This window comes from Rhinolophus sinicus, linkage group LG06 (genome assembly GCF_036562045.2).
Source record: "Rhinolophus sinicus isolate RSC01 linkage group LG06, ASM3656204v1, whole genome shotgun sequence".
In the NCBI taxonomy this organism is placed as follows: Eukaryota; Metazoa; Chordata; class Mammalia; order Chiroptera; family Rhinolophidae; genus Rhinolophus; species Rhinolophus sinicus.
The window spans coordinates 117,006,210-117,028,048 of NC_133756.1; the positions used below are offsets into that span (position 1 = coordinate 117,006,210).

At 55.5% G+C, this 21,839-nt stretch overlaps 1 protein-coding gene and 1 long non-coding RNA gene across 5 annotated transcripts in view; one reads left to right on the plus strand and one right to left on the minus strand.

Annotated features, from left to right (window-relative positions):
* Window positions 1–19,575, minus strand: part of CAPN5 (calpain 5) — a 48,139-nt gene extending 28,564 nt beyond the window's left edge. The window contains exons 1-2 of one of the 3 annotated variants that reach the window (XR_012497476.1): window positions 19,069–19,264; window positions 6,204–6,447 (exon numbers count right to left, since the gene is read on the minus strand). Coding sequence is in view for 2 of the 3 variants with exons in the window: in XM_074335730.1 (XP_074191831.1) it covers window positions 6,204–6,368 (165 nt within the window). In the remaining variant the exon portion in view is untranslated. Of the gene's footprint in view, window positions 1–6,203; window positions 6,448–19,068; window positions 19,280–19,455 lie in introns of those variants that run through there. The other 2 variants (XM_074335730.1, XM_019726415.2) reach the window with 2 other exon arrangements.
* LOC141572219 (uncharacterized) lies at window positions 86–16,381 on the plus strand. Of its 2 annotated transcripts, XR_012497478.1 has the most exons (4): window positions 86–324; window positions 3,565–3,624; window positions 15,137–15,219; window positions 15,334–16,381. It is a non-coding gene; the product is annotated as an uncharacterized LOC141572219 (long non-coding RNA). The 2 variants fall into 2 exon arrangements; XR_012497477.1 differs by having other exon boundaries at window positions 15,137–16,381.
* Window positions 19,576–21,839: the final 2,264 nt, after the last annotated feature.

The following is a 21,839-nucleotide window of genomic DNA, read 5'->3' on the forward strand; positions in this document are numbered from 1 at the left end:
TATCAGGAAGCCTTGCCTCCCTCCCTCCCTGCTGCCCTCCGTATCTTATCTCCCAACCCAGCACTCTGAGCCAGAGAGAGCCATGACTTAGCATCTGCCTCCCTGGGGTCCGGAAGGACAGGCAGGACAGGGGTAAAGGGGAGCTTCATATTTGGCAGACCCCAGCCACAGCTCACCATGGGAAGAGATGGAGCTACCGCCTCACGTCACCAGGCAGTGACCTCAGAGGTGCTCCCCCCAGCCAGGGCCCTGGACAGAGACATGGCCGCCCATTCCACAGAGAACACTGAGGAGGAAACAATGACGCCCAAGGTCATGAGGCAAGTAAGTGGATCAACAGGACAGAACCGAGGTCTTCTGGGCTCTCCGCCCTGAGGTCTCCTCCTCATGGAGCAGCAACTGTCTCAGCCTGGCCCTGCCACCCCAGAACAGGGCCCTGGTCCTAGACACTTCTCTAGTGTGCGCGTGAGAGAGAGCGAGAGAGAGCAAGAGAAAGAGAGAGAGATTGAGAGAGAGAGCGAGCTCAGGAACCAGCGAGGCCCAGGTTCCAGGCCCAGCATTGCCCTGACCTGCTATGGGGAAACAGGAACCTGGGGCAAATCCACCAGCCTGGGAGCTAGTAGAGAGGAAGGACAAGCACAGGTTTGCCAGCTCTGACCTACAGAAACTGTCCAGTCCCATCCTACATGCCACTCTGTCCTCCCTCCCAGGGCTTCTGTCTGCAGCCCCAGGGGAACCTGCCAAGCCCTGTTCCTGACCCTGGAGGCGGGCAAAGTCAGGCCCAGGCATCTGAGAGTGGGAGCACCTGGAGTCTGTCCTGGAGTCCAGAGGCCACTTTGGGGACCCTGAATGGAATAATCACAGAAATAGCTCATAATGACCGGCACTACTATGTGCCTGGCACTGTGCAAAACAACCCAGAGAGACAGGCACTGCAGCATCCCCATTTTACAGGTGAGGAAACCAAGGCACAGAGAAGTTAAAACATTTGCCCAGGGCCACCTAGGAAGAGGTGAACTGAGATTCAAATTCAGGCAGCTGGCTCAGAGCCTCCTGGCGGGCTAGGATTTATGAGCGACAAAGCCACCCTTCCTTCACTTGACCCCTGCACCTGTCCCTAATCCACCTTAGGGGGTCTCACTATATAGTAATGAGACCAAGGGATCAGGGGCCACCCAGACCCTTACCCTCACCACCACAGGGCCAGGGTTCTCAAAATAGTATTTGTCCTTCCACCTTTTCTGGCCCATCAACTAGGCACAGAGCACAGAGCTGGGCAAGGATCAGGATCCCAGCCTAGAGGCAGAGCCCTTGAGGAGGAGAAATTAGTTTATGATCCTCCATGTGAACACAGCTGTGATAACAGGAACCCAGAGAGATCAGAGGAGGCTGCCTGGAGGTGGTGACACCAGCAGGGCAGGCATGGAGAGGGCTGGTCGGCAGGAAGGCTCCAAAGGGGAATGGGGCCTCCAAATCTGCCTAAGACACAATCCAGCCACCCTCAAGATAGCTCCCACCTCTGACACCATCCTCCTAGGATCCTGGCCACTTGTGCTCCCTCCATCACTGTCCACAGTGAGCTTTGCCTTGGGGTCTCCCGTGCAAGCTTGCAAGCTCCAGGGCAGGGCCTGGGCCTAACTCTGTCCACCTCCAATATCAGGGGTTGGCAGATTCCACTGGGGCTGCAGGCAGGAGCCCTCAGAGGCAGACAAAGTGGCATGCAGGATGGGACTGGACAGGCACCTGCTGTGAGCCCTGGGCCAGGCTATCCCTTAGGGCTGGGGGGTGATGGTTTCTCTGGTCAGCAAACCTCTCTCTGGGGCACAGCCTTCTGCACCTGCAGTTACCTCTCAACCCCTCCCAGCCTGTTAGACCAGTTCCACTGGACACAGGTCACAGCCGTAACTACCTCCCTCAGCAGCATAACAAGAATTTCAGGTTTCCAGGCCCGGTGTACAAACAGGAATGCAGCAGCAGACAGCGGATCCAGGGTACTTTCCGCCCCTCCTTCCCTCCCCCTCCTCATCCATCCACCTTCACCCCAGTCACCTCCTCCTGGAATCTAAGACCACAGTAGGACTCAACCAGACAAGTGGGGCAACAGGCTGAGGAAGGAAGCAGGACGTCTGCCTGTGACAGGAAACAAGGGCCATGTTCTCAGGGGTTATAGATTTGCCTGCAACAGATTTGCCTCCCTCTCACATGCTCCCCGTCTCACCGCCTATGAGTATAAGCCACACAGGGGATCACTGCTGGGCAGGGCAGAGGTCCAGGTGGGTGGCCGGCCTCAGTGCAAATTGCTTGTTTCATGGCATAAAGGGGCCGCTGTTTAGCACAGCCAAGGAATGGGCGTCCAGGTGCTGTGAGATGAGCGTGAGCCCCGGCACAGGGCTGGGGACCAGCAGGCCACCTTGGGAGAGTTCTGTTTGTCGGCCCTACTTGGTTCTACCAAGGGATCTGCAGACTCACCTCCAGACATGGGGGTGGGGGAGCAGAGTGCTGGATGGGGGGGCACTCTGCCCCCTCAGGGATGAGAAGGGGCCCTACTAAGGCCCTGGGCCTGAGGGGAGGAAGCTTCACCCTACTGATACAGGTTAGCCAGCATGTCCCTAGGTAGACAGGGAGGTCCCTGGTGGAATAAACAAAAGACAGCCATATCCTAAAACTCCAGGTTTTGAAATCACTCCTTCGCTCCAGGACATAATGTAACAAGGCCTTGAGGTTAATTGTAAAATTCCTTTTGGACAAATAGAGCAGATCTGATAGATAAGAGTGGGTAATTTTGCTAATTCCTTTAGGATGGGCAAGCAGAGCAAACCTGGTAGACGAATTTCATTAGAAGGCGCCAGTTCCCTTCTTCAAACAAGTTCCCTTCTTCAAAGAGCTCCCCTTCCCCAAGCAGGCAAGGGAAGGTATAAAAGTAAGAGCTTTTGCCTCAGTCATGGGGCACCCCCCATTCAGGATCCCCTCCCGCTCAGGAGCTGCAACCTCTTCTCCTGCCTCTAATAAACTATCCTCTTTTTAAAACTTTTTGCCTCTCCCTGGTCCGTGTTTCCATTCTTCAGCTTCACGAGACACGATCCCGGCCCGCACTCAGAAACTGCCGGCAGATCCAACATCACCTACATCATTTGGGGAATCACAGGAAAAATATTCCTCCATCACTACCCCCGGCCCCTTTACATCCATAACCTAGGATTCCCCCTGAGTCACTGGCCTTCCTGACTGACAGTCCCTTCTCCTCTTATCTCCCTCGCCAGGCCTGTGGGGGAAGCCAGCAGACGTTTACTGAACTGGAAGGAACAAGGAACCTGAGGGGAGGAAGAGGGTGTGGACCCAAGGCAGGTGTCCTGGATGGAGACTGAGGAACATGAGGCCTGGTCCTACCTGCAAAGTCCATAAGAGGCGGGACTTCCCAGGCAGGACCAGCTGTGGAGGGTTGGCAGGTGAGCGAGAGGGGAGCCAGTCTGTCATCTGCCTGCCATGTGTCTAACACCATGATGCCTGAAGTCATTTCAATCTCCAGAAACCATGATTGACAAGAATTATTCTCTCTGTTTACAGATGAGGCAACTGAGGCCCAAGGAGGGGAAATGACTTGCTCAAGGTCTCACCTCCCATGAGGTAAGGCCAAGTCCATCTGGCGCAAAAACCAGCCTCCTCTTTCCATTTTGGAAGAAAGAGGCCAGTCAGCAGGGAGGCTGGCTGAGGAGCTCCTCTAAGAACAGAGGCCACGACTCTGGTACAGACTAACCTGGAGAGAAGGAGCGGAGGTGGGTGGGAGTGAAGGAGGGCCTCCCCTGGGCTGTGAGAAGGTTGGCGTTTTGCTCTGTTTGTAAACAGTCAGGTCACAGGACCCAGGAAGTGAAACTCCACAGAAAAACAGCTGCCTCCGACCAAAGTTCCATCTCACTGGCCAAGGGCCAAGCAGCTGGGAGTTAGTGGTCACCCCACTGGGCCAGCCCCACCCCACCCACTGTGGCAAGCCTGAGGTCCTGCTCCACCAAACCCCATCCTGTCAGTGGAGTGACAGCCTGCCAGGAACACTGGCCCTGCCACCACCCAGCAGGGACTGCTGACACACTCTGTCACAGCCTGGTCCACAGGGTCTCACCTCCTCAATGTACACCCCTCAGCCAGCCATGCCTGGCCTTGAGCTGCCTCCCCAACCCAGAACTGACCCCCCACAGCCACTCCTGCATCCCACTCAGACATCTCCCTCTCAACACCAACCACCACATGCCATCGGTCACCGGCTTCCACATCCAGGACAGGAGCTGCTCTGTTTCTCCTTTCAGTGTCTAGAAAGGGCCGTGCAGCCAGCCCAGGGAGGAAGTCAGTGAAAGAGGGGGTAGTGTGGCAGGACTCCTGAATTGGCAAGGAAAGAGGCCCAGAGAGGGCAAGTGACTCTACCAGGGTCACACAGCAGGAGGATGCTAAGCCCGGCCAGCCTGGCATTTCTTCCTCTCAGGGCACCAAGCCCAAACTTCCCCAGCCAGGCTTCACTAGCATCCTTCAAAGCCATGAATCTTAAATGTCTGGGTGATGGCAGGAGGGCAGGAGAGGGTCAGGAAGGGGCATTGAGACAGTGGACTGAGAGGAAGACAGTGAACTCAAGTGTCTCTCTCCCACCCACTTGCATCCAAGGCTTCACAAAGGCTCTTTGAGTGTGGCCTCATTCCCCACCCACTAGACAAAAGAGAGAAAGGAAGTCATGGGGGGGGGGGGGGGGGCCCAAGAGGCAGGAATCTTGTGGCCTGGCCAGGAAACTCCTGGGAGTTCTAGAGAATGAAGACAGGGTCCAGAGATTCTAGTGCGGCTTGAGGGGCTGAGGTCAAAGGCTGCAGGGACTCTTTATCTAATGTCAGGGAAGGGGGCTGAGGGCGGCAGGACTCCTGGGTCCCAGCCCAGCTCTGCTGCCAGCTCGCTGGGCAATCTGGGCATCTGCCTTCTCCTCTTGGCCTCAGTTTCTCTTCCTTACTCAGTCCAAGAAAATACACAGGATGTTTTGAGTTAGAAGGGACTTGAGATCATAGATCATAGGAAAAGAACAGAAAACTAAATTTCATTTTCCCCAAATGTCCAGGGGCCGGAGGGAACTGTACAAATGCTAACGTGTCCCTGTCACACCCTGCTGAAAGCCTCACCTTTGATGGCTCCTGCTATCCCAGAGCACCAGCCCTGCCCACCCTGGCTCCCTCTTCCCCTCACTCCCTTCCACATATTTTATGATCCAGCCACACTGCCATGTCCCAAATAAGCCTTTGTCTTCTTCACACTGTGCCTTCTGCCTGCACAGCGCTTCCTGCCAAAAGCCTTCTCTGATTATTGGGCAGTGGGAGTCTCCTCCCGGCCCCAAGCAGAGCACAATCTCCTGTACCAATGTCCCTCCTGTGTGACCAGCCCTCAGTGTGTCACCAGCACAGCTGTGGAGACTGGGGCGGGCCCTGGGGCACTGACCTCCAGCCACCTCCCCTCACCCAGGCCCCCAGGGGGACCCACCCTCACACTCAGGAATCGAGGTTAAAGAAGATGAAATTACAGCACAAGGACAAACACTTCCGTTAAATACATTCTAGCCTCAGTGACCACGGCCAGGACAAGGAGAGCAGCCTGCCAGCCAGAAGCTGCATAATTCACCATTCTCAGTAGTGAGGGTAAGCGCTGCCTGTACTGGGCGCTAGGCTCCACGCCAGACTTTTCCAAGCATCGTCTCTTTCACTGCTCACAACAACCCTAGGAGGCTGTTATTTTTTACTGCTATTATTATGGATTAATCATCATCATAAGTACTTTTCATTTACAGCAAATGCCTATTTCAAAATCGTTATGATAATAATCAGCAAAGCAAATTCCTCGCACCAAAAAAAGTTCACATCCACAGCTACCTCCTTTTTATCCCCAAAAAACGATCCTGGGAAGAGGGGGGTAGGGAGGGCAAAGGGGCCTGTTTTCCCCATGAGGAAGCTGAGGCTTAGAGAGGGGCTGAGCCCTGGCTGGGCAGTGCCGGCCACAGACGAAGGCCCGTTCTCCTGGTTCCCCTTCCAGATCAATCCCACAGCAGGAGGGCCCAGCATCAGCCCCTCCACTTTCACTGTCGCCTGGGGCCCTGGGATGACCTCTCCCCGCCACCCCACTGGCCCCTGCAGATTGGGTGGGTCTGGGCCGGCTGGCCTCAGCTCCATTTCAGACCACACACTGACCTTGGGCCGCTTCCACCTGACGGCAGAGCCCGGGGTGCCGTCATAGTACAGCGAGTCAGCAGTGGCTGGGAAGTTGGGGTCCTCGAAGAGCACCTTCCTGCGCAGACAGGCCCGCTTCAGCGCTGAGTAGCTCTGGTCTCCGTAGGGCTTCACACACGAGAACATGGTGGCTGCTGCCCTTGGAGGAGAGGCTAAGACAAGGCAGCGGAGGGCTGGGCGGGCGTGTGGGCAGCTCTGGCGGCACCTGGGAGGATAGAAGGCGAGATCATCACTTCCTGAGGGCTGGAGGCCCCGAGGCACGTGATCCCCATGTGCACTCTCCCTGTGAAGTGGGCAGCCTCATCCCCATCCCACAGGCCAGGCGTGGAGGCTCAGAGACCGAGAAGACCCACCCAGGGTCACACAGCTGGTACACACAGAGCAGGAATGGGAACCAACTGGCCTGACTCCACAGCCTGAATTCTCTCACTTCTGAAGCGTAGAGGGGAAACCAGGCCTGAAAGTCAACGGGCCAAGGGCACAGCCACGCAGGGCTCAGGGCTGTCCGGCCGCCCCCGCCCCCATTTCCTTTGTTTCACCCGCCTTCCCTAGACCGCTCAGCTGAATCAGACTAGTGGCGTGGCTGACCCACAGCTCCCTGGCCAGTGTCACACCCACAGGAAAGCAGCAGCACTGTCTCCAAGTGTCTCCCGTCTGGACCATCATCACACCTCAGTCTAGAACGGCACAATTCTGCCCTGTGTGGAAAAACCTTGACCCAGGGCCCATCCAACCATCATCCACATTCTCTCTTTCCCCCTTCCTCCAGCACTTCTAGGATAAATGTCTCCAATTCCATAGGCAGCACTTTAATTGCTCCTCAATCACAATGACCTAATTCCCCTGAGGAACCCCCACCCCCACACACACACTCCTTACCTTGTGGCCTCCCAGTTTCCACAGCCAGACTCTCCCAGAGCCTCTCAGACCTCACAGCGGTGTCTCACAGGCCTGAACACCAGGGCTTCAGGAGCATCTGGGGCTGGTTCTGACCCTTCCCCCGTCTCTGACCTTCCCTCCCCTACGGGGGTCCCCAGTGGTCTGTTCACCTCTCCACTGCTGATGACCCCTGTGTTCAGCCTAGACCCCTCTTCTGGTCCCCCAACCAGCCCACGTGCTATGAGGAGGACCATGGACCCCTCAAAGACACCAATCCCAAACTTAACATCCCATCTCCCCACACACCTTCCCCAGATTCCTCAGCCCAGGGACCAGGACCATAAGCACCCCATGGACCAGAAGCCCCTTATGGCAGGGTCCACTTGGTTTGGTCCTCTTGCACATGCGGCCCCTGGCACAGAGCCTGACACAGGAGGTGACTGTACATGCCAGCATCCTCCCTTCAGCTCCCAAGGGTCCACTGGGGCCCAGCCCAGCGCCCTGAACCTTGTAGCCACATGCCGACCAAATGCAAGGGACACAGACTGAACTGACAGGCTAGAAAACCTCTGGGAGGGAGGGCAGGGTGAGGAGCAACAGCCAGCAGGGCCCAACATATCAGATGCCCTAACAGATGCTTGGACAGCCGGGCACCCAACTGACAGGCCCACCCATGACCCCGTATCTCAGACTCCATCTGGGCTGCTGGCAGAGTGCCATACTCCCCCAGTCTACCCATCCTGGGGCCTGCCCAGAGCAACACTGCCACCCTGCCGAGGCACAGCTCCCAACTTCCCAGCCCAGCTGAGGGCAACCGAAGCAAGATAGGCTGGCTTCTGAGGCAAACAAGTTTGAGAGCAAGACTGATGTGGGTGCCAGTCCCAGCTGCACCACTCACCTGCTGTGTGGCCTTAAACAAGTCACTCAAGCTCTCTGAGGCCCCAATTTCTCATTTCCACAGTGGGAACAAAGTTGCCTCAACATGATTATAACTAGGCAAAGGCCAAGGAGACTGTTCAGCGGGCCAGAGGGAAGAGGGACAAGAAGAGAAGTGGTCAAGCCACCTCTCATTTCCGAGACAGATTCCATTCCTCTGGCACCTACAATGTACCAGTCACCTGGCTAGAGGTTTGTGTGTGGTATTTGCAAACAGCGCTGGGTAGGCCTTTCATTATTGCCATTTTTCAGAAAAGAAAACTGCGGCTCAGTGAGGGAAGGCAACTTGCTCACTGTTCCACGGCAATCTGGACTCAAAGCCACATTCTCCAACTTGCTTGCCTCCTCCTTGGCCTGGAGATCCCACAATACACCGGGCAGGGCAGGGCTGACGTCACACAGCCAGGCTCCTGGAGAATGAGGGTTCTGGCGGCCTTCCAGGCTACAGAGCAGCCAACATTGCTGGGAAGGTTTGCTCCTGAGGATAGAAGGGAGGTGGGGGTCAGAGAGGGGAAATCTCAGCTGGGCCAGGGCCTGGGAGAACCCAGGCCAGGCCTGGTTGGCTGAGGGTCTGACCCTATTCAGCCATCTCTCCTGCCTCACCCCTGCCAGCCAGGCTGACCCTGGCCTACTCATGCCAGGCTCTTCTGGCCTGGGCCTTTGCACCAGCTGTACCTCATGCTGACTACCTGTCTGCCCCAAGGTCACCTCCCACTCATCCACTGGGTCAATACCACACGGGGTCACAGAATCACCAGCCTCTGAGCTTTGCTCTCTCCCTGTAGTTCCAGGCATAACCATGGAAGTCGGAAAGCTGGGCCTCCTTTGTCTGGGCCTGAGCTTGTGGCCCTTGCACTGCCTGTCTGAATGTTTTTACTTTGTGTTTGAGCTGGGCACTAACAGGACAGTCCGAGCTTCCCAGCTGCCCCTCAGCCTGCCCTCATCCCTCCACCCCTGCCAGTCTCACCCCACCCCCACCCCCGACCCCATTTCTAGTCTCTACCCTGGGCCAAAGTTTCCGTGCTGTGAGCTCCTTATAGTTCCCTAAAGCTGTTTACTCAGGGTCTTCACACTCACTGTCCTGCCACACGTGCATACTTTACGACTCAGCCCAAGTACCTCCCCCCTGCCTCTGACATTGCCCCTCCATCTGCCTCAGCCATTACGCTGTACCCCATCTTTGTATGACTTGTCCATCTCCCCCGCCCAGCCTATGCCCCTCCAGGGGAGGGTGCCTATCCAGCTCCTCTCTGTAACCCCAGAGTCCAACATCGGTGGACTGATTAAGTAAATTTGTGTTGAATGAACCAACGTAGGTGATACAGGAGGAATTATTTCAGGGATGGGAAAAACAGGCTCAATGAGTGGCAGGGACTCCCAAAGGGGATCAGCTTTCCCTATCAGAGCTTCGCCCGCTCTCAGTTCTCCTGAAGGCCAGGGCCTGCCCCTTCCAGTCGATCAGGCCTCTCGCCTTCCCTCCCCCTCCCGATGGCTGGGTGCCAGCCAGTGCCCACACCCCCGCTGTCCAGCAGGAGGTGCTGCTGCAGCCCTGGCACTCTGCTGCGGCCCAGCCCTTCTCCAGCTCCTGTGGAGACTTGGCTGTAGTTTCCTAACATCTCCCAAAGCTGTGTGACCCTGAACAGGCCATGTTGGCTCTCTGGTCTGCATGGTCCTTGTCTGGAAGGAAGAGATAACGTGCCAGGGCCTCTGGGAGGATCAAATGAGAACCACCGCATGGAACAGCAGTTTGTACATTCAATGTACTGTGTCCCTGGGGTGTCAATATCAACGTCTGGTACATCTATAAAGTTTCCAGACCCCGACCAGGAGGGTTACAATAATTCAGGGTGCCAGCCCCCAAGGAACTTCATGATCTAGTGTGGCTGATAGACACAAGACAAAATGAAAAATGTGTCATTTCCGAGGTTCCAGCAAGAGGGATGCAAGGAAGCCATTACAAAGGCCGGGCCCCAGAAGTTGGCTGTCCGTTAGGTGAATAAGACCTTTCCAGGCAGAGGGAACAGCTCAAGCAAAGGCTCACAGCAGGAAGTATAAGGTGATCTAGACCCGGCCTGGCATAGTGGGGCCCTACGGACTGAGCATGAGGTGCTGAGCTGGGGCAGAATGAGGGCTTGCAGGGAGCTCAGAGAACACAGGCTTCCAGCAGGTCAGTCAGACCCAAGTTAGAGTGTCAGCTGCAGCGCTCACACGCTCAGCGTTGTGTGTCCGTGGGCAAGTCACTAACCCCTCGGAGCTGGTATCAGCCCTACCTGGTTCTAGCCTCTAAGACGGCAGAGTAAGAAAGTAGCATCTGCCGTGGGCCTGCCTTACTGGAGTCTCTGTACTCGCCTTGGAAACAGTGTGAACCCCCTTCAAGAAGGCTGTGACCTCGTCTGCTGTTCTCTGGATCTGCTGGAGGGAGCGCGGACAGGCCAGCTGTGCCTGGGGAAGAGAAAGGGCTCATTTTGCAGCAGGCCACGCTGAGCCAGCTGCAGGAGGGGACTGACACCAGGGAGCCTTCCCTGGACACTGTAGCCACCACAGCCAGGAAGAAACAGGAGAGCGAGTTTTAGCCCCATTTTGTAGATGAGAGTATCAAGGAACGTGCCCCACATCTGTGGCTGGTGAGCTGGATCCCATGCTTCCAGACTCAGTATCACACCAAGGCTTCCCAAAGCAGGGCCCCAGGTTAAAACTGTTAACATCTGAGGGGGTACGCTGATATGGCAATAAAACAGTTGGCAAGAAAGTTATTCCCTGGCCATTTTCTTCTCAAGGAGAAGTCAGTTTGGTCCAGTGAGTCTTGAATCCCTCACGGCCCTTGCCCATCTCCTTAACAAGGGAAGAGCTGGCCTCAGACTCAGAGCAACAGCACCTCGTTAGAACTAGATGGATTTTTCTGCTGCTTTTACTTGATCTTTCAGATTCTACCAGTTACCTTGTAGTTATGGAGAGTAATGCTGACTTTCCATTTATAGTAAACACACAGTTTCCTTTAAGAAATAAGGAAAAAAGAAGTTGATTTAAAGAAAACTATTAAGTTCCTGGTGGTGTAGGTGGGGAAACAACATTACACCAAGCCAGGGAAGGCACGGTGCTGCAGAGGAAGAGCTGTGTGGCGAGGGCAAGTTACCTGAGCTCTCTGAGCTTTGGGGCTCTCCTCTAAGAGGTGGACAATGGAGCCAGCACACAGAGGGCTGTGAGCCGCCAGGGCCATTTGATGAAGAACAGCTGGAGGACTTGCGCTGACAAGACCTATCACAAAGCTCTGGTAATTGACACAATGTGGGGTTGGCACAGCGTAGAGAAACAGCCCAATGGAACAGAACAGAAAGCCCAGAAAGAAGCCCCAGGTAGGACACCTTATTTATGACACAGGTAACACCACAGTGCGTTGGAAAAAGGACGGTCTCTTCAGTGAATGGTGCTGGGTCAACTGGCTATCAGGATGGAAAAAGCTTCACCTTGGCTCCTTCCTGCCGCTATACACAAAAACAAGTCCACATAGATTGCCAGTCTGACAAATAAAACAATAAAACTTTTTGAAGAAAATGTAAGATAAAGGGCAAGTCCCAATGGCCAATTAAAGGAAAGAAAAAGTGCTTGACTTCACTAATCATCGAGGAAATGCAAATTAAAACCACAATGAGATATCACCCCAGAATGGCTACAGTGAAAATCTCTCTCTCTCTCTCTCTCTCTCTCTCTCTCTCTCTCTCTCTCTCTCTCTCTCCCTCCCTCCCTTCCTCCCTGCCCCCCCCCCAGATCTCCATTGGTGGTGGGAGTATAAGTTGGTACAACCACTTTGCAAAATCATTTGATCATATCTACTAAAGCTGAACACACACTCTGTCCTTCAGTGATTCTACTCCTAAGTATATTCCAAACGGAAACACATGCACATATTCACCAAAAACATGTACAAGAATTTTATCACAGTATTTGTTTTAGCTGAAAATGAGAAACAACCCAAATGCGCAACAAAAGAGGAAAGGATAAACACATTGTTGTAACGGAATATGATACAGTAACAAAAATGAACACACTATTGTTAAACGAAATTCCATGAACGGATCTCACAAGCATAATATTAAACAAGAAAAGCAAAACTGCGATTCCATTTATACAAAACTGAAAAGCAGGCATAACCCATCGATGGTGAACAGAAGGCAGGAGACTGGCTGCCTCTGGGGGTAGTGGCTCGAAGGCGCATGAGAGGACTTCTGGTGATACCGCTCCTTGGTCTGGGTGGTGGCTACGTGGGTGGGGTCGTTGAGCTGTGCATCTAGATTTATGCAGTTCTATAGGTCAGTTATGCTTCAATAACAAGTTTTAAAGAGCCAGTGCAGTGGCTGTAGGCGGAGGGTTTGGCTGAATCTAGTGACTGATCCCACCAGTTCTGAGCCCCTCGCAGCTCTAACCCTGTCAGGCTGGACACCACATACCTGGAGGGAAGGACACCGGGCTGGTCACGCGTACAGGCTGTGTGACCTTCTGTGAGCCTCCTCCATCTCAGAACACTGTGGCTTTCACACTTGGAGTGTTCATGTCCAAGAGAGGGCCTCATAAGGTGAAGGTGGCGCCCTCATGCCCCAACTGGGCACACACCTCCAAAGTTTCCTCTGCATCTGAGAAAGGGGTGCCAGCCAGCCAGAGACCATCCCCAGGAGACATTCTCAGCCCTGAGGGCAAACATGGTGCTCAGGGAGAGGAACTGAGCCAACGCAGAGTGGAGGCGAGGTGGGGAGATGCACAGGACCCCAGTCAGAGGTCCTGGCATGCCGGCCACAAGAATCAGGCCTCATCCTGAGGTGATGGAGAGCTGGGGAAGGGTGCAGGGCAGGGGAGGGACTTGAGATCCACCTGGCTGCCCCATGGAGAATGCACTAGAAAAGGACAAGACTAGAGCAGAAAGACCAGAAGGAAGGCCAAAGGACTTGAATTGGTGAGCTCAGGTGTGAATAGGGAGGAGATGGGGTCTAGAGTTGTGTGGCAGGAGACCCAACTCTATCTGTGGCTAGCTGGTGGTGGGGGTTAGAGGGAGAACGAAGGAAGGCCTGCTGGGGACCCCGCCTCTGTGCCCCAGTTCCCCACACGCCATGGTGGGTGCCCGTTGTACAGCACGGAACCAGCAGAGTGGGTATCATCCAGTCCCAGGGGAAGGAGCCAATGACGCCCCACACCCATTAGCCTGGCAATAAAGCCCCTCATCTCCCTCCCCTCCCTTCCTCAACCTCCCACTACACCCCACTCCAGGGAACAGCGCCCCCTCCCCTTTGCCACATAATAAGGGCAGGGCTGAAGAGCTGTGTCTTATAATTTAAGGGACATGGTCTATTAACAACATGCACATCTTCACTGATACCCATTCTGGGCTGGCTCTGAGCTGACGGGGTCAGTTCCACAAGGCAGTCCCAGGAGAGGACGGGGCACAGAGTCATGGACCGGACTAAGAACTAAACCAGAAACAAAGCGGTCAATGCTCCCAGGAGGAAGGCGTGTTGCAGGAAGCGCTGTAGAAGTGGGAAGCATGGTGGTGGCTGTTCAAGACGGAAGCTGAGCAGGGCCTGAAGGCCAGGCCGGAATCATCAGTGGAGAGCAGGCAGCATGCGCTTTGGGTGGAGGGAAGGCGGGAGGGCACCGAGAAAAAGCCAGAAAGCCAGGGTGCAGAGCTTTGATTGGGGGAAGCTGGCAAGACCAGCTCTGCAGGGCTCTGAGGACAGAGGAGCCAGGGAATGGGTGGAGGGGCAAAACGAAGGGTCAGATGCTGAGCAAAGGGGCTGAGGCAGCGACCCGGGCACAGGAAGGCCTGATGCCAGGGAAGAGGGCCTGGAAAGGGTAGAGCCGCGGAGTCTGGTGGCTTCCTGGTTATTTGGGTGTTTTTGTTTTTGTCAATGTATTCATTCCCTCTTATCCCATTCTCCTCTTGCCCCACAAGCCACAATTCAATAACATGCTGAACAGGTATCTCTGTCCTATTATGGGTACATTTTGGTTTCCCAGGACCCCATCTTCTCCATGTATTGTGTACTGAGGAACGGATGGCAGGGCGGGGGAGGATGAGGGGGAGGAGGGAGACCTGGGCTGGGGCCAGCGGGTTCTGGGCTCTGGGCTCCGGCAGCAGAGCCAGGGGCCAGGCCCAGTGAGTCAGTGCAGCCAACGCCAGGCAGGCTGGCACCGGGGCTGGGAAATCCTGTCTTTCTTCTCACTCCCCACCCCTTATCTGTCTGTGTCCAATCTAGTTCCACCCAGCTGCAGTGATCTTTCTAGCACATAAACCTGATAAGTTGCTACCTGCCGGGAGACACAAAGGGACTGAAAGGCAGGGCCAGGGGTTTGGGGCGCAGGCCCTTTCTCTGGTCCTGGGGGATGGTGGTCTTCAGGCACCGACATCCCTCTTGCAGCATTTTGAGGGAAAATCCAGCCTCCGGGCCAGCTCGCTGTGTGGCCTGGCTGAGTGCTGAGGCCCCTGTGCCACAGCTGCTTTTCACTGGGATTTGGGTCCCGCCATAGGGTGTTGGGGAGGTGGCGGGAAGCCTGGGGAAACGGAATGTACCTCGGAGATGAACCTCCAAAAGTGCCTTCCAGTTAGGGGTCCTCCAGGGAGGGCATGGACAGGAAGAAGCTGGGAACCTGGCCATGCTCTTGGAGGCTGGGGCTTCCCTGGGCTGGAGCAGCTAAGGCTCAGTCTCAGGCAAGATGAGTAGCCTGGCTGGTGTGGGCACTGAAAGTCCCATGTCCCCAGAAACCCAGGGCAGTGGTCACCCTACCCTGGGCCTGCCAGCCCAGCACTACATCCTGCCGAGAAGGTGCAGAGGTGGGGTAGATGCAGCTGAGTGCCCCCAGCAGGGGCTGTTCTCTAACTTACTGGTGGAGGAGAACACCTGGAGCTTCAGCTGCAGATGCTGCCGCCCCCACAGGGAAAACAACCAGACAAAATGTGACTTGATCAGATCATGAAGTCATCTCTGCTCCACTGAGCTGTGTGACCCCAGGCAAGCCCCTGCCCTCTCTGGCCTGTAGGCTCTCACCAATGAATGGTGGCGAGGGGGACACATCTTGCTCTTTTCCTTTTGCAGGGTTTGTTGCCAGGACAGCCTCTTTTCCTGCTTCCTGCATGGGCAGTCTCTGCCCCCAGCACCGCCTGCCTCTAAGACTCAAGGTTGGAAACCTGGCGAGAGGGGGTCTATTTCTCAGACTGGGAAACTGAGGCTTGATTCCTAGGTCAAGCCCCTGCACAACCTCAGAAATGAGCTGTACTGTTTTCACTGCACAGATGAGGTCCAGAGGCTCCGAGGGAAGAAGCGCATTCAGGACACAGCCTGGAGCCTCTCCACGTCAAACCTCTGCTCTACCTGGCACACCTTCACTCACACCTGCTCTGTGCCTGAACAAGGGGGCAGCGAGGAGTCAGACAGGGCTCTGCCCTGAAGGTCAGCCTGGTAGAGGAGAGAGACAGCCACCCTGGTACCAGCCTGAGAGATCTGCTCTGAAAGGGGAGTGATTCATTCAGACGGGGCAGGAGAGACTGCATGCAGGAGGCGGTATCTAAGCAGAATCTCAAAGGGTAGACTGTGATTTCAAAAGATGGAAGTAGATGGATTGGAGGAAGACAGAACATTCTAGGAGGAAGAAACCATTTCGGCAACACTGGGCGGCAATATATAGGAGAGGGAAGATGGAAAAAGTGACGAGCACAGAAACACTGCCACAGCCAGGTTATGGCAATGCTGAGAGCCAGGCTAAGACTCAGGAGTGTGCGGAGGTGTGAGTGGGGCTACTGGACGATTCACAAGAAGATGGGACAGAGAGGCGGCCAGGATGCAGGCAGAGAGACCAGGCTGTAGAAATGGCCCCTGACAGAAGCAGGGCCCCCATATGGCCTGGCCTTGGCCGTGGGGTTGTAATAGAGACCCACACTGGACAGGGTCTGCAGCATGCAGACCAGGGATTCTCTGGGGGGCTGGTTGGGGGTTCTTCCTTGGAGGTCCCAGGAAGCTCACCACCTCCTAGCATGGCAACCCGTCTCCGGGGAAGTGGTGTGCTGGTAGCACTTCCAGGCTGTGGGCACTTCTCTGCACCACATCATGTGCCTGCCCATGGCAGCCTTGAAAGCCAATGCCTCCTTCTCCCCACGCCCGTCAGAGGACGAATCAGAGCCTCAGAATGTCCTTCCAACATCCTCACCCTCAGATGGGGACACTGAGGCCCAGGGAGGGCAAACCAGTAACCGTCTTTGTGCCTCAGATTTCTCCCCTGGAGCCTCCAAAAGCAACCAGCCTGCCCACGCTTTGATTCTAGCCCCATAAGATGCATTTTAGACTTGTGACCTCCGAAACTGTAAGAGAATACGTTTGTGTGGTTTGAAGTCACTTGGTTTGTGTTAATTTGTCACAGCAGCAATAGAGAACTACGATTGTTTGTAAAGAACAGTGTGGGTGGGTATGTGGCCTCACTCCTCCGTCCTGCTCAAGGAAGTGAGAGAGTGAGTGAGGGTAAAGTTACACCTTGAATTGCTCCAATGTAAAACAGTCACCCAAACTTCAGTATCTTAGTTACTATTATTAGTAACAAACCAGTTAGGTCCCATCTCACCTGACTGGCAGAAGTTACACGGTGAGGGGGAGGGTGGGTAACAGGGCAGGGACTGGCGGGGCAGAGGCAGACAGAGCAGGCCTACAGGCGCTCTGCTTTTCATGCCCCAGACCTTAAGATCCTGTGGCCATCCCTGGGCACACCCCAGTGATGGTCAGCTGGGTACCAGTGCGTGGGCTTTGTCTGCTCTGGCCACCAGCAGGGAAGTTCTCCCACAACTTCCCACATGCCCCATTGTGGCAGGTGACACCATTTAACTTAATCGTCATTCCCCAAAACCCTGCATTAGGCAGCATTTATTCCCATTTCACACAGGAGGAAACTGAAACTCAAAGGGAAGTTCCCTGCCTCAAGGTCATGTGCAGAGCCAGTCTCAGCAAGAAAGAAGCTTGGACACAATGACCCTAAAGACCGAGGTCCTGCAGGTAGGAAGGGTCACAGAGAGGTTTCCCTGGGCCCACTGGGGGTCCAGGAGGCCCGCCTGTTCAGGGACCAGGGCTTCAGGGTTGTCCTGAGAGCCCATGGGGAAAGCAGGGCCAAAAGTAGCCAGAGACGCATTGGTCTGGGAGCAGTGTCCTGGCTGGCACCCCCAAAGCCCATAGGCCCCTTGCAACCACTGTGTCCAGCCCCCACCTTGTCAACTTCTCCCAGACCTGCTCCACCGCCAGTGGTGGCCCCATCTCAGATGGGGCTCCCCAACCCACCATTCCCCAAGCTGGGACCCTATGCAGCCCCTAGCACCTCCCATTCACCCTCACTTCTGTTCTGGGAACCCCTATCAGATCCTCTCCAATGGGGAGCTGGGGAGGGGAGAGGAGAGGGGAGAGAGGAAGAGGGCTGTCCCTGCTCTGGCCTCCTCCTCACTGCTCTTTGCAGTGACCCACCCACTATAACAGCCAAAGATGACCCTTCTCAGATGCACAGCTGACTGTTTAATGCGCCTGCCCACAGACTATCCTATCACTCAGTTTCACACCTCCAGGCCTTTACCCATCTATTCCCTGGGCCTGCAGGACCCCGCCCTTTCTTTTCTGCTTGGTGAACTTTTCATCTTTGGAGACCCAGCACCCATGTATCTGCAGTGAAATCGCCCCCAGCTCCCAGGCAGGAACTGACCCCAACCTTGGCTCCTAGCAAGGGCTGTGACCCTGGGCAAGGGTTCATCTGTTGACCCACCCACCTCACCAGACAGTAGAGGGGCTCCTCAGGGCATGACCCCACCAGAGCACCTCTTTGCCCTGGCACGGAGCACTGGCCTGGCTTGAAGCACCCCAGCTGAGCCCACTCTACCCCGCCCAGTCCCTCTGCCAGGCAAAGCATCCACGCCTCTCACCACTGCCCCAGACTTTGGGATTGGAGCAAGGACCAGGCCCAAAGACCCTGGGAGGTGTCAATCCTTGCAACTGAACACAGCGGTTCCCCCAGGAAGCCTCACACTAAAAGCTAGGCTGTACCCCACCCTCAAACCCCTTTCTTCCAGGAAATCCTCTCAGATTTCTCCCTCCCTAGAATCCTAGGAGTAATTGCTCTTGGCACCTCTCTCTCCATGGCAGGTGCAGGGAAAAGATTGTGGCTTGAGAGCCAGGCTGAACCAGGTTCAAATTCTGCCTCAGGAGCCCTGAGAGGAGCTCGCTTCACCCGTCTGTGGCCACTCTCCTCACCCTTGTGGAGTCTGGGGGAGAATCCCACCACGTGAAATTAAGCCTGGAGAGAACTTGGCACCTGTTAATGATATCCTGCCCTACTTCACCGCTGGACCCCAGGCGGGTCTCCCCAGACCCCCAACTCTGAAGGGCGAAGGCAGGATCAGAGAAGCCCAAGACCCACTCTCCCAGATCTCCCCAACCCTCCCCCCACTCCTCAAACCACACCCAAGCCCCTTAGCCCAGGAAAAGGGTCCCTATTCAGCCTGAGAGGAGGATCAGGAAGGGCATCTGCTTTGCCAGGTTTCCTAAGCCTCCAAAGACCCGGGATGGGAGTCGGGGAGGGCACCCAGGAGGGGTTGTGGAATTGATGGGTGGAGGGCTGGAAAGGGAAGGGAAAGGGAAATTGTGAGGAAGAGGAGGTCAAGCCCCTGGGGTTAAACCCCGGAAGAGTCTGAACTAGGAAATCTGCTTCAGAACTGTCAGAGGCGTGTGGAGTATCGGGGGTCAGGGAGGCCCCTTGCTGCGGGGTGTGGGTTGGGTGGGGACGAACCCCGGGGGCCCTGGCGGATGCTCCATGCCCGGTGCCCCGAAGCTGAAGGCCAGCGCTCACCCCCTTCCTCCCCGGCCTGCTGGATGTGCACCCCCAGACACACTGATCTATGCTCACAGGGCACGCACTGGCCCACGTTGCACCCGCACACACAATCCTGAAACACACACATGAACACGCGCGCGCTCGCACACGCCTCCCTCTGCGCAGCGCCTCCTACCTGCCGTGCCGCCGCGGGTCGAGCTGGACTCTGGGATGCAGGCACAGCGCGGGCACTGGATCGGAGGCTGGAACGGCCCGGGGCAGCCGCCTCCGGTTCCGGCCCAGGATCAGATGGGGCTGGCCTGGGGCGGGTGCTCCAGAGGGGACTCCCAGGCTGCAGCCCGCCCCGCCCCGCTGCCTCCACCCATTTGGGGATAGAGGCGTGGTCTTCAATGGGGCGGGAGGGCCAGGACCGCTGCGCATGCGAACTGGCCCCGCTCTGTGGGGCTAACTGGCCCGGAGGTGGCTGGGGAGTTCTGGTTGGGAAATAGGACGGGATTTGGGGGCCGGCGCGGCTCAGCCCTACCCCTCTGGGCCCGATCAGGCCCTTGTTTTCCCTGCTTACCTTCCTCTCAGCCTCGCTCTGTCGGCTGTGAAATATCTCTGGGAGCCCCCCGCCCCCCGCGCCCTCTCCCGGGTATGAGTCCAGGTCAGCAGGTGCGGGAGGGTTCCGTGCAAGCCCCGCGGAAGGCGTGCAGGCCACCGACCTTTGGACATGCATTTTGTACGATGAGTGCGGCAAGGGCCAAGGCCGGGGGCTGGGAAAAGGACCTGAAGAGGCGTTCCCATCTCAAGGTTCGGGGTGGGGCGTGTGAGGGGTCCCCGACCCCTGGAGGCGCGAAGAGAGCCCTTGTCAGATGGAGAAAGCTGCCTCCAAGCCTAAATTGATCAATTTCGTTGCTGTGATAGTATGGCAGCAGGAGGGGCATGTGTGGGGAATAAGACTGAGCAGGTTTTTGAATGACCATTCCTGGCACACAGTAGGGGCTCAGGGACGGCGCGCTTCCTCTCCACGGCTCTAGGACCACAGGGCGGACGCGCTCTGATCCGCTCACGGGAGGCCAGTATCAGCCCGCTTCGCAGACAGAGAAACTCAAGTCCACTCATCTCCCCCTCCCGTGCTCCCAGTCTGGGTTAAAGATTTCATCCACCTCTCAGTCAGTCACACTAATTGGGTCTCTTCCACCGCCTCACAGCCTCTGTCCAGGCTTCCCAGATGTTTCTCCCCTCGGTGTAGCTCCAGTCCCCTCAGGAGCTTCCTATGGAGCCAGAGAAGATTCAGCTATGCAACCATGACCCACCACCCACAGGACAATGTTCCAAGTCTGTGCCCCTGTCCGACTCCCCACCTGTACCCCATCCATCACTGCCTGTGCCCTGGGCTGCAGCCTCCCCAGGCCTGCAATGCTCCTCTCAAGTGCTCTCCTGCTCTCACAGCCTCAGACCTTGTTGATGTTATCTGCCCCCGTCTGAAGGCTCTTCCTGTCCTCTCCAAGGTACCTCCTGACATCAGGCCTCAGCTCTCCTGCCATGTCTCCACCGTGAAGCCCCATCCCGCCCTCTTCAGCATCTCCACCTGGTTGGTTGTGTCTCTTCCAGGACCAGGACCCTAAACTCAGGCTGCCGGTCTTGGAGTTAGTGGTGGAGTCTCCTGCGGAGCGACGCTGAGGCTCATTCTGGGGAAGACTTAGTGTCTGGTGATGCCAGGCAGCTCTGGCTCCAGTCCTCTGCTGGTCACACAATTAGGAAATGGCATAACTGTCCTGTCTGACCCCACACTTGTGCCCTTTCCCTCCTCTTCCTCTTCTCTCCCCCAGGGAAAAGACACTTCTGAAGGGTCCTTGACTGGCTTTCCAACTTCTGCTTACATCCCCCTGTAACTGGGAGCTCATTCCCTCACAGGGCAGCCCTTTCCACTGTACTTGGGAGAGTCTTTAGTCACCCAGCGCTGATTCTCCTCCCTCTTCCTCGTTCTGCGGGACTCCATACCCCCCACCCCATCAGAGCCCTGGGCACAGAATCTTCTCTGCTGCAGGCTAGAAAACTCCAATCTTCACTGCTCCAGTATATGACAGTGTTTCCCAGGTGAAACTCTTACAATAATAATTTATTTTTAAAACCCCAGCAAATTTAATTGCCTAGTTCTTGTTGGAGAAACCTAAAGGAAGCCCCTTGGGAGAGGGAGTGGCTCAAAAAGGGAGGCTCCTACGGCCTGGTGTTTTGGGGTGGAATATTCAAGTAACCGTCTTAACCAGTTTCAGGGCCAGATAACACGGAACTCTGAGGTTGGGAGTGGCTGCTAATGGTTCTCTCCTGAGAATTCAGAAATGGGAGGGTCACATTGGAGGGTCACATTTCTAACTTTTCCTTGTCTGTAAGTGTCGCTAGCTCATTGTTTTAATTTGGTTTTTGTTGTGATCATTAATAATTTGAAGGATCTCCTCTTATTCTGTTAAATTTCAGAGTTTCCCCTTCTTAACATAGATGTTGCCTCTTTCGCCCAGCTTTCTGTTGGGGTTTTGGTTTGTATATTCTGGACGTTGCTCCGTTGTGTGCTTTAGATCATACAAATGTCTCTCCCACTGTCAGCCTCTATTACCTTTGTTCTTCACTGAACAGATATCTTTCCTTAGGCTTGATACATTCAAATTCAAGCTTTTTGAAACGAATATTACATGCCAACTATAATTGGAAAAGTTAAAAAATTAAAAAAACAATTCAAGCTTATACAAATCTTCCATTTATGAGTTTGAAATTTGTTTGAAGAGTCCTTCCTCACCCCTCGGCCACAAAGACGTTCTGTACTCCCTTCTGTTGTTTTTATAGTTTTACGTTTCACGTTTAGGACTGTCACCCAGCAAAGGTACGTTCCTCACTGCAGCGTTAGGTAAGGACCCAGTGGTACGAGCACTTCCTCCCATAGCGTGGGCCACACCACCCGCTCCACAG